This window comes from Condylura cristata, unplaced genomic scaffold (assembly GCF_000260355.1).
Source record: "Condylura cristata isolate star-nosed mole 26May11 unplaced genomic scaffold, ConCri1.0 scaffold00010, whole genome shotgun sequence".
NCBI lineage: Eukaryota > Metazoa > Chordata > Mammalia > Eulipotyphla > Talpidae > Condylura > Condylura cristata.
Genome location: NW_004567111.1, coordinates 35,058,490 through 35,071,463, shown reverse-complemented (window position 1 = coordinate 35,071,463; position 12,974 = coordinate 35,058,490). Strand labels below are relative to the sequence as shown.

The 12,974-nt window shown below is 33.7% G+C and overlaps 1 protein-coding gene across 2 annotated transcripts in view; it reads left to right on the top strand.

Moving 5' to 3' along the window:
- Positions 1–12,974, top strand: part of VWA8 (von Willebrand factor A domain containing 8) — a 278,183-nt gene that overhangs the window by 23,746 nt on the left and 241,463 nt on the right. For both annotated transcript variants that reach the window (XM_012723268.1, XM_012723269.1), the window contains exons 4-5: positions 4,199–4,329; positions 7,249–7,359. In XM_012723268.1, the coding sequence (XP_012578722.1) occupies positions 4,199–4,329; positions 7,249–7,359 (242 nt within the window). The remainder of the gene's footprint in view (positions 1–4,198; positions 4,330–7,248; positions 7,360–12,974) is intronic.

Below are 12,974 nucleotides of genomic sequence, written 5' to 3'. Positions count from 1 at the left end.
AATGCACGGGACTATGATGGTGGCACAGGGGTGATTTGGTGATGGGAAACCCGTGGGGATTACAATTGAGATGGAAAAAAAATGTGCAAAATGATGTAAAAATAAACTTTTTAATAAAATAAATAAATAAATAAACTGATGTAGAATTGAAATTTTGGATAACATCTCCTTAAAGCTCAAGCTAACGGTAGAAATTTATTCATCTTCATTTGCTTCCATGAAAATTCTTTTTTCAGTTGGTGGAGGAACCTGAGAGGAACTCATGACTCATGAGGAGTAACTCATTTAGTGGTGTGCAAGCAGCAGAAACCTTGAGAAAAGTGTCAACCAAGCATAGTATTTTTCAGTGACGGTCCCACTGACATGTTATGCACATGAGACTATCTGGGATGTTACACTTATCATCACTTTATATCAGCAGGGTACTGAAATGTCCTTTATCCCTCAAAAAGACTAGAATGCTATCCACAGACATTTCCAAATACCTGTGGTAGTTACGGAGTCTTGGCAGCACCACCTCGATTGAGACTCAAGGTTGAGAGGGAAGAGGAAAGGATTACTGACAGTTGTAAGACTGCAACTTTGATTCTTCTCCACTTTGCTACAAATAAGATAAATTATTCCTCAAGCCTTAGCCCTTTGTTAACACTGGCAACATGAGAAAGGCAGACTTTATGCTTGATTAGGAATTGCTGCCTTCCTTTTTTAAAGTCTTGAAAGTGAATATAGTTCAAAAGTCCAGACATTAAAAATGGAATGGAATTATATAGAACTAACTTGACTCTATAATTGAGTAGTTACAAATAGGAATAAGTAATAATAGGTGGGAGGAAGCTGAAGAGAACCAACTTGTCTTTGCCTTTTTAGGAGTTTAAAAATTTCCTATTTTAAATAGTGAAGTTCAGGTAATGGAAGTTCAGGCATATCGCCAAAGTGGAATGAAAACAAAGGAGTGACATAACGCTGGAATAGTGCAGCAATGCCTGTGGCCAAAGTATGCTGAGTTATGGGCAAAAGTGGGAAGAAATGCCAAAATGTTTTAAGTTTTTAATTATATATTTGAAATCAGAGTAAGGAGAGATAGTTCATTTGCAACAGAATGTTGTATAATTTTACTAATAGAGAACTTAGAACTTCTTGACTCTGGTTATATCATTAAACAACAAGCAGACTGACTCATCTTGAAATAAGAGTGGACTATAGCAGAAAGATGGATTTAAGTTTGAGGTAGAAAAATAGTTAAGTGAACATCTGGTAGTTACAAATGAGGGTGACTCTCCAAGCTCAGGTGAATTGCATCCTCGCAGCATGAAACTCCTTGGTAGATCCTCAGTTGTCAGTATTTCTCAGTTTTCCATTATTGCTCTTCTAAGAACATTTCTCCCTCCAATTGTCTCTTCCCCAGTTCCATAAAATTTTAACATTACAGGTGTATTGGGCGTCTCTTTATGCATGATGTCCCTTAGTGGTCCACAGACATTGTAATATCTTAAGAATTTTTCTCAGGTCTGCCACCACAAACCAGTTTTTGCCTCCTTAGGGGTGATCATGTTGTAGAGGGTTCATAGAATATGGGAGAGAAGAAGCCAAATGGAGGTATTTGTTCTGGAGAAAATTACAAGATCCTTTAATGTGACCCCAGGAACATGGTAAACCATCTAGACTGCCCAACACCTTGTGTTTGATCTGTCCGCATGATAAAGAAAACCAGAAACTATATTTTCCAGTGATGAGATACTAGCTTTTTCAGGGAGGTAGGGGGAACCAGCCAAGTAATACTGTCAGGTGGGAAAGGTCAATGTTAGTCCTATGCAAGCCTTCTTAGTTTGATCTTCGATTCCTTCTTGTTCTCATTGGGTGATTAAACAAAGTTTACAAAATATGGAATATTCAATACAAAAGACTATGTTTTATATGTATGTATGTGTTCATACATAAAATTCAATAATGAAACAAATAGTATAACCCACACCCAGTTTAAAAGCTAGTGTTATCAGAACCATTAAATATGATATGAAGTTAGAGATGCAAGTCTCTCTGATGTATAGTTGTCCATTATCAAATCTATCATTCTTTTGCTTTTTCTGTTATATTGCATATATGTGAATATACTTCTAATGAATTCAGTTGCTGTGTATTGAATGTTATCAAAATAGCATCATGTGATTTCTGTTTGTCATTTAAAATTAAATCTTTCAAGAGTTAAAACACATTGGAAATTGTAGTTCATTTTGTTTATATCACTATGTATTGTGTTCATTTTATCCATCTTGACACTAAGTTGATTTTTGAATAGTTTTTTATTTGAGGCAATGTTGGCTTACATCATTGTATTTGGGATGTTGGCTTACATCATTGTATTTGTGTTACTGCCATAGCACACCCTCTACCAGAGCACCAGTAGTCTACCACTGTAGTCCATTGTACTCCCTCCCCATTTTGTCCTCACCCTTCCTACCTCCTCCTCTGGATTCCTTGGTGGTAGGAATCTAGATTTGTCTAACCCCCTGTGGAAAACAATATGGAAGTTTTTTAGAAGATAAAAAATGGATTTGTCTTACCACCTAGCAGTTCCACTCCTGAGTATGTACCCAAGGAACACAGAAACACTGATTTGAAGGGAAAACCCATACCGATGTTCGATGTTCGTAGCAACACAATATACAACAGCTAAGATAGGGAGCCAACCTAAATGTTCCCAAACAGAGGTGTGGGTCAAGTAGATAGGATATTTGGGCACTCCTTGGTGGTGTAGCATGTTGGAGTGCAGCACAGCAAAGTTGGCTGTGGCTGCTTCAGTGCAAGTTTAATCCCAACCCCTGGAGGTGACCCACATGATGTGGCAGACTTATCCTGGCCTGCCCGCTGCTCCCCTCAGCAGTGTACTTCGTTGACCTGCCTTTCTGCTCCCAACTCTGTCTCTGGTGAATTCTCTCATGGCCCCTGCACCTCTGTCCTGTACCCCAGTTCTGTATGCATAAATAAAATCTTTTTAAAAAAAGATATACACAGTTGAATATTACTCAGCTATCAAAAAAACCCAACCTAAATCAATGCTATTCATAGCAACATGGATAGAAAGGGAAAGGATTATGATGAATCCAGTTTGATTTTGAACAAAGCTTCTGTGGTTATTCTTTGTATCTCTTGATGTATATTTGTAATAATTTTTTGCATATACATAGGAATAGATTTTCTGGGTCACTGTTTTTACAAATGAGCAAAAAAATAATAATTGTATTTAAAGCATTTTTTTTAATGTTTAGAAAATGAACAGCTTGATAGGTGATTTAATAGCATAGCCTTAGAAGGATGAAGTTGTCTTCTATTTACAAGATAGAATACAAGAACAGACTTAAATTCTAAGGAAATAATTTTAAGTCACATGAGCCTACACCAAACTTCCTAAGTGAAGGTTGAGAGTTCTTAAACCCATTGGTAACAAGTTACAATACAATTTTCACAAATTGTTCAAGGCTGTGGTAATTATCTGGACTGACTTGATTGTTTCCTCTTTGTTAGAACCAAAGTGTTAGGTTATAAAATTCTGCTGACGTAATTATAGTAGTCCTTCAATATCACCCTTGAAAATCACTTTTTACTTTTGGTGACATTTATAGATCATTGTTCAAATGTTCTTACTAATTTTTAAATGTGGAGTTTTTCAGATGGTTTCACTCATAGCAGGAGCAAAAGGGGTCAGGAAAAGAAAAAGCAATTGTAATAAAGTAAAGATGAAAAACAATGAACAACTATAAACGAGAGACGTTTTATAGGGTGGAGAGGGGAATAAGACCAAAACTGGAGTGGGAAGAACGCACTTCCGTGTGGTGGTGGCAAACCGGTGGTGATAGGAAGTCTATGGTGATTACAATCAAGGTGAAAAAAGTGCACAAAATGAAGAATGATGTGAAACAAAATTTTTTAAAAGCCAAAAATGGGGTTTTTGTTACTGAGATCTCTTAAATTTTGTCCTGTTTTAACATTGAAAATAATGGTTTTATTGTAAGACTCAAAATTCACCAGGCATTTGTATATGTATTTGTGTATTTCTGTCTGCGTATGCATTCATATGTATGCATTTGATGTGTGACTTTGTCTACATGTATATATTTAACATAGTGTCTGGATTCCTTACTTGGAGATATAATAAGTAGTCTGATTTTCAATTCATCATTTTTTTTTTACTCTCTTGAAGTTTCAGATTCTCTGGCTCAGTCTGTAGTTCAGCACTTAAGATGGATAATGCAGAAGGACCTTTTGGGGCAAGATGTCTTTCTAATAGGACCTCCTGGGCCCCTTCGACGCTCTATTGCTATGCAGTACCTGGTGAGCAATCAACTCTTGTGATTTCCTAAGGGTTTTAATTTTGCTGAAGTATGCCGTAAAATACATGAATAAAAATATTTTTACAACATCAGGATTAGTCATTACTTGAAAAAAATAATGCTAAAGGATGACTTGTTTATAAAGAACTGGATCCTATACATCTAGAAAACAACAGTGTAAACCAACATTTTGGTTAAAAAAAGAACTTAGAAAAGTTATTTGGAAAGCAAACTTACCTTTCAGTGCATTAGCAATTTTTTTGCTCTAACTAGATACACCTCCGCTTCTAGCAGAAATGAAAAACAAATTCACGTAATGAGTGCCAAAAAGAATCAGCAACACTGAGATGATAAAGTTTAGTTTTATATTACTCAGGAAACAGTCTTTTATCTCAGGTCCACATTTTGAAAACACAGAATTCTCTTGACTTTTTGCTGCTATGTAGTCTTTAAAGGAAGCCTAAGGTTATAGAATATCTCTTACATGTTTCTTGCTCTCATTTTCTCTTTAAATAGATGAGAAAACAAGCTTTCAGAGAATATATCACTCAAACTTTATCACTAATAAATCTTGGCCCTACATTTCAAATTCTATGTTACTTCTCTTTTCACACATTATCCTCTTAAATATTTGCAGATCTCTGAGAACTGTTGTGAAGTAAATTGAAATATTCATATCGCAACTCAAATAAAACTAATAAGACTTTTTAACTTTGTTTGCATTCATCAGCATTGCTCTAACAATCAGAAAGAATGCTGTAAGATGAAGTTGTTGTGTTCCAAAGTTTACTTTTCAGATGAAGAATACTTGATTTTAAATAATTCATTTCTTTGCTATTCAATATAATTTATGTACTCTGTACATAATGAATTTATTTGGGCACTTTAAAAATCAAATGGGGCAGGAATGATAAGAATACAGTGAAACAACTCCCACTAACACTTATACCTTTCATGTCTTTCATTTAATCTTAAAATCAGTGTATGATATGTAATGACCATTGATGTGGTATCATCACTTTATTAGTACAAGGCAAAAGTAGTCTACCTAAAAATGTAGAGTCAGCTAGTGAGAATTCCAGGATTAGAATTTCTTATTTTGAGATGTACACTCTAACTCATGTCAAAGGCTGCAGTATCTCTGAGATTTTTGTTTCTAGCAAAACTTTGAAGCTTATTAGAAATGTAGAAGCAAAAAGATGGAGTTTATAGAAATTTCATTTGTTAAAAAATGTAGCATAAGTCTGTATGACATCAGTATCTTAAAAAATTTCCTTAAACTAATACAGCTGAGGCACTTTAGGATGTGAAAACACACATATGAAAATATGCTAGTCTAAGGCACTTTGCAGTCTGTAGCATGAGTAACATATTGTAACATAAAAGATCTTAGTAATAGCCAGAGTAAGCACAGAAATTTTGGGGCTAGGCTGTGACCCGATGAGAAATTAAATTGAAATTATTTGAAAGTTGTTTTTATTTTATATTTAACTGATAAAAGGAGTTTATTTTAACAGCCAAACAAACCTAACCCAACTTAAGAGACCATTGCCCTTCATCCAGCTGATATTGCTGATGTTGTTTGTGAACTTTCTCAGACTTGTGTGAAACAATAGGTAGGAAATTCTGGTGCTAGTTTTGGCTGATGAGTGTCATAGGAAACTGTCAAGATTGCAGGTAGTGTCCTCAGTGTGACAATTCAGGGAATTACTATGGTACAGTTTACTAATAAGAGGCATACTTCACTTTGTCAGCCAATATGAGAGACAGGTATTTTCAGTAAGGGAGACGACATTTAGCCAGTCAATAAAACACCAAGGTTCTAGTTATGTGTTCCAGAAGCAAAAAGAAAGTATTTCCTGAAAAGTCTCCATGCTATTTTACTCAAAGTGTGTGCTCTCACACACAGTTCATTTTTATTTAGAAAACCATCATTTGGTGTCACCACATCTTCATCACTATGGTATGTGCTTTCTCTCTTTCCATACATAACTTTATGGGTGTTTGGGAAGATCCACATTTTAAAAAACTAAATACACATTTCTCAATATTACATGAAGATAAAGAGTGAAAAAAATCATGTCATGTAGGAAATGTCCCCTTTCATCATTAATGTGGTAATTTAACATTTTCTTTATATGCCTGTATATTAATTTGTTCTCACTGTTTGGTGAAAATACAATGTACATCTTACTTGATTATAGAATGTCATTGATTTTAATGCAACATTGCAAAACTAAGGGTAATGTTAAAAGCCTTTTTGTATATAGCTGTTACATGTGGAGCAAAATTACTTTAGTGATAGGTAAATAATTCTAAAATGAATTCTGTAAGATTTCTCCTTCAATTAATGAGTTGAGTGTGTGTGTGGGGGGGGCAGAAATACTTACTTTTCCCTCTTACCCTGTTTATTTTCTTTCTACCTTTTCTCCTTATTATCCTTCTTTTCCTTCATGAACAGCTATGTATGTGTTTCTCCCTTCTGTGTCTTGTTGTATTTACCTTATTTCACTCTTGGTAAAGTATGCAACTTATTGTATGCAATTGGTAAACATTGGTTAAATGGTTAAGTCACCCTTTTAAAAAAAATTAGCAGTATTTTACAGAAATTGCTTGTTGTGGGAAAACTAAATGCTAACTCTTGATATGAAAAGAATCTACAGGAGGCAGTAATGTTTATAAAATCTAATTTCAATTATCTTGGCTTAAGTGGTTTATAATAGGTAGATTATTGATTACAATAAAAGCTGTAAGGAGACATACACATGTTTAGATTAATGCTCAATTTATTGCATTTTCCGCAAAGCCGATCCTTAAAAGCTCTTCTCTTCTGGCAGTAGCATTGTCTGATGAGTGGTTCCAAAGTATATATTGGGAATTTGATTTTATTTTGGGAACATTTTCATTCTTTTTTCTACAGGAACTGACCAAACGAGAGGTTGAATACATTGCTCTGTCAAGGGATACTACAGAAACCGATCTCAAACAGCGTCGAGAGATTCGTGCAGGCACAGCATTTTATATTGATCAGGTAAGTTTTATCATACTCTCACGTGTGACTCTAGGGCTGCACAAAATTGATTTTTAAAGTAGAAAGAGAGTAGCTCATGTAATAGCGAAAGATAGATGAACTGTTCTCTTTCTAAAGATTTAATTTAGATTTTCATTTCCCTGTTCTTGGAAATGCCTTCTTGGTTTAATACTAAATAAAAAGGCTTAGATGAAATTGATGGTTTTAAAATGTTAGTTAAAAACCAGTATACTGATTTTTAAATTTCATTCACTCCCTGCTACTTGCCTATGAATTGGACTTTAAAAAAATTAGAGATTTTAATAAATTCCTCTAGTACATTTACTAAAGTAATTCTTGAAGATCAATTTAGTAAATTTGTTATTTTTTTAAAGATTTATTTATTTATTCATACAGAACTGGGTACAGGCCAGTGCAGGGGCAGTGAGAGGATTCACCAGAGACAGAGTGGGGAGCAGAACAGGCAGGTGGACGAAGTACAATGCTGAGGGAAGCAGCGGGCGGGTCAGGAGAGGTCTGCCGTGCCATGTGGATCTCCGGGGCAGGCGGGGATGGAACTCTTGTGGAAGTGGCTTAAGCTTTAGCTTCTTAGTGCTGTGCTTTAACCTGCTGCGCCACCAGGGAGGGCCCGTAAATTTGTATTAAACATAATGAAATTAAACATAAACTTCTAGAAGCTATAGTTTTTTGTTGGGAGGGGGGTTGGTTCTTAGCTGTAGATTAGCTCTAAAGTACTAGACAAAAACTACAAATAAGCAATTCTTGGAGAAAAGATTTCAAGTGTTCAATAAATTTGTGACTGGATGTTCAGCCTTCTTTAAAAATTTAAAGTTGAAACACTAGTGACCTGCTTTTTTATTTTAACCTCAGATTGACAGAGATAAAAAGATTGTTTATATTCATTGTTGCTGAGGAAACAGCATTGCTATAAATGGAAACATAAATTGGTACAGTTTTGAGAGAGAATTTGGCAATATCTGTCAGCAGAAAATAAAATGAAATACATTTGAATTCAGCATCTATGGTACTTGTTTGCCATATATATACATACAAAGTATCCAAAATTATATATACAAGGATGTTTGTTAGTGTTGCTTGCTGTATGAAATTGTAAATGAAAAATATAATAATGTATATTTAGAAACCTAAATAGTGGCAAGAAGAATTGTCAGTAGCCATTAAAAAGCATGAATCTTTATGTAATGATAGGCAAGGCTAGGATATATTTTGTGAAAAACAAATGAAGTTTGCAATACAGTGTATGTAATATGCAACCGTTTTGTGATTTAAAAAAAAAACTAGCTATGTAATTGCTTGTGTCTACATTGAAAAGGACATATAAGAATCAGTTATCAAAGCACATTACTGCAGAAGTGTGATTGGGTATCTGAAGAGGGCTAAGGAATGAACTTTCATAGTTTTCTTAATTTGAAGTTCTGTGGGCACATTATTGCTTTATAATTAAAGAGATATAATTGTGAAAAACTACTGGGTACAAGAATTTTTTGAAACCAGAATAATCATAGTCTCATACGTTAGTAACTACAAAAAGAAAAGTGTATTTAAAGTGGAGCAGTTTGTTGGTCACTCATCACCTTAAATGATCAAATTTGGCACATTATGGTAGGAAAATTTGGGAATTTCAGATTTTCAACTTTTGAAGTAATCATTTGTTGATGAAGGCACAGAGATACATTTTAAACAAATCCATTTTATTCACATAATACCAAGGTTCATTTCATAGATCATTTCTACTTACAAATAGAAAAATATATATACCTTTATAGTAAAATATCATTTTTCCCCCTCTGTATTCACTGAAAATGTAGAGATGGAATTTGAAATGGGAAAGTGAGGAATTGGGGAAAAGTGTTAGAAAATGAGACAACAGTATGAGAGAGGCCAAGAGAGAAGAATATATTCAAACAACAGTGGAAAATTGGGTTTGTTTGGTACAATATGGATTTAAGAACATTTTGAATGAATTTTATATCTGGATCAATTGTTGTAATGCAAATGACTACTGAAGGAAAAATGGATTTGTATGTTTTATCATAAAGAAAATTAAAACTTTTGGCTACTCAGATATCTCAGAAATTGAGTTTTTTTTTTTCTAAGATTTATTGTTTAGGCATTCAAGAACTGGGGTCTGCACCAGGGGTGTGGGTGAAAGGATTCATTAGAGACAGAGTGGGGAGCAGAACAGGCAGGTGGACTGAAATACGCTGCTGAGTTTGCAGCGGCTAAGACAGGAGAGGTCTGCTGAACCATGCCTGGAATCAAACTCATGCTGCCATGGCTGGTGATAGAATGATAGTGCTGAGACTTTATTTTATTTTTATATTTTTAAGATTTATTTGTGTATATAGAATTGGGGCACAGGCCAGAGGTGCTGGCATGGTGGGAGGATTCACAGGGTTGAGACTTTAACCCCCGAATCATCAGGGAGGCCCCAGAAATTGAATTGTTATAAGAAACTAAATTTACCGATTCACTAAAGATTTATTTCTTGAAGCATAAGTTATGTAAGTAAAAGTCTGTACTACTTTACTTACTGCCTTTCTAGAAAACATTTTCAAGTGATACATATTTTGCAGTTTTAAACATTTTTAGTAATATTTTATACTTTGATTCCTTAGTGATTTCAATTCATTGTGATGAACACCAATTATTTAGGATTTGTATTGCACTCACACCTTCAGAGCCGGTGGTTGAGGTATGGGAAATAGTGGTCATTTCTCTAGACTGCTTCAGACTATTTGAGATGGTATCTGGTTTCATACATTCCTTGACCATTAATATCCTTTATTGTGTTGCTCATACTTGAATTCTCTCAGTTCCTGGCTTATAGCTATGTAATTCTTTCACAGCCAAAATAAAATCCAAGCCACTTAAGATGGGCTATTACATTCTACAGGACCTAATCTTGCCTACCTCTCTTCTCTTTTCTTTTCCCATGCTCTCAATTTATGTCCTCTTAAAAATGGGTCAAAAGCTTTCCATTCTCAGAACCTTAATACTTATTTCCTCTGGTTGGTATGGTCTTTATCCAAACCTGTGCATTCCTGTCTCCTCATTCAGATTATAAATTCTCTGAATATTTTAGCTAGTGACTAGACATGCCTAACCCCTTTCCACATACACTAAGGTATCTTCTTACACAATGAAATCTCCTTCAGAGCATTTCAAAGGATATGGATGAAATCTTACAGTTTATTAAGAAAATGTTGAAAATTACCTCATGCTTATCTATGTAATAGTTGCCATAAGTTAACCACTTGTTTTTGTGTGGGTAATTTAAATAATTTTATGCTTTGCTAAGCAGAAAATCAATTAAGCTTTTGAAAGAGTGAATTGATTAAAAACAAATATGGAAATTTGTGTCAGTATTATTACACTCATGGAGAAATAGAGACCACATCAACTTTCATGTGCCTCAGAACAGTACCTGAATAAAACCTAAATATTGACTCTAGTAGCCCTTTAAAAATCAGTTGCTATCCTTACTGTTTCTTACTTGTTAACAGTCTAATTATTAATTTTACTTATTACCAAGTGACTCCAAAGAGCTGGAGAGGACATTTTAAGTCAATATACAATTGGTTGCATTACCAAGATAAGCCAATACAAATAAGCAAACAACGAATATTTAATTTTTATGTTTGGATGAGAGGAGACACTGTCCCTAAGATAGTTTGGGGAATAGAAAGATAGGATGATGAAGTTCAAATAATTTGATCTAAGACAGAAACTCTTTTCATATTAAGTTATGAATTTAATTGACATACTAAAGTTCCATTATATACAATATGTTTTAATATTAAATACAAAAATATAATTTAAACTTACATAATGTTTTAATGTATTCACTCCTGTTTTGATTTGTTTTTGATTATCTCATTGTTAATAGAAAAAGTAAGTTTTTTAAAGCTTCATTTAAATATAGACCATGAAGAGCAACTCAAATAGAATAACATTGATCATAAAATTTTGATCTTGTCTAAATATATTTATTCTAGTAAATAATGGGAAACCATTTATTTGTAAACTAAATCCCATTTATGGATGTTAAGACCACTTTCCTTCCACATGTAATCACTATTAAAATTACAAAGTTGTATTTCATAAATACGTTCATAAAGTAAGTATTTGGAATTTGGAAAGCTTAGAGGCTATAGAGAGTGCCTAAAATCTGATACTTACTCCAGGCCCTTTGCTCTGGTATCATTATAATGTGTTCTAATGTTTGCAGTTAGGGAAGATATTTGTTCTTACATTCTCTGTGTTGGAACTCAGGCCTTGGTTTCTTCCCCATTGCCATCTGGCTCCCATCAACTGTTATCTGCTTATAGCATTAACTATTTGACAGATCTATGTGTCATTTTAAAAAGGAGGTAAAAATAAGTTTTTTCATTTTTTTAATATAAAAATGCTTCTGTTGAGGAGACCCTATTGTTTTGGTACTGTATATAATTGCATTTCTCAAAACATCTTTAGAAAGGAAAATCACTTACTGATCTTACATATAAAGTAATCAAAGCTTAGAGGGTCAGGTCTTAGAAATGGTAAATAGCAGTAATGGAATTGGAGCCAGAATCAGTTAACATTCAAAGTTTAAGTTCTTTCTACTTTTTTTATGTTACCTCCCTGAAAAAACAGTGGTGATAACCTCTGTAACATGGACAGTATTCATAATAACAATAGGCAGTTGTTTTTCTTTAAAGGCTAACTATGTGATAGAAGTTATCTTATTTAATCTTGAGATAAACATCTTAATTAGCCTAGTTCTAAAAGAAGTGGAATCTCAGAGAGGGAAAATAATTAACCTAAGTAACCTATAGCAGGTAATTAGTAGAGCAACTAAAAATTAATGTAATCCTGTTACTCTAAAAAAACTTTTTTTTTTTTTCATTTTTACTTTGGCTTCCTCAGTGCTGTAACCACTTTGAATAATTTCAAGCTTTCTGGAATCTATTTTCATGACATCATGGCTACATTAACAAATTATATTTTAATAGGTCTAATAGCTTTTTTTTTCAAGTATTTCTTTGATTCTCAAATAATTATATTGTGCAATACCCCTTGAGGATATTTTCCTTTAGTAAATGAGGACACAGACTTCAAATTAATTGTTTGCCTAAGGTCTTTTATCAAATCAGAAGCAAATCTAGAACAGGAGCTTAAAACAATTTTTGATTTTAGGTCATGTAGCTTCTTTTATATTGAAATCCTTTGTCCAACATGCTCAGTTATTACAACTGTGTTATGGGGTAGCTAGGCCAGAGGATCTAACTGCATTAAAAAAAATTCTATTTGAGAAAATTAGGTCTCTGGAAATTGTGTAGCATTAAGAGCAGGAAAGTCTTCTTGTGGTTGATCTAATTTTTACTTCGATGCACAATCCCAAATAGTATTTTATAGCAGCTATTCTCTGCTTTTACTTCTTTTAGGGTTTGACAAGTAAAACTATATCACATTCATTTTATTTAAAGGTTTATAAAAATTTATACAGAAAATATGTAGACTCTCTCCTGCTGACAGTTAAACCTGTCTGTTCTTTATAATAAGTGTGAACATTACACAATTCTTATCCTTTATATAAAAATTCTTTCTAA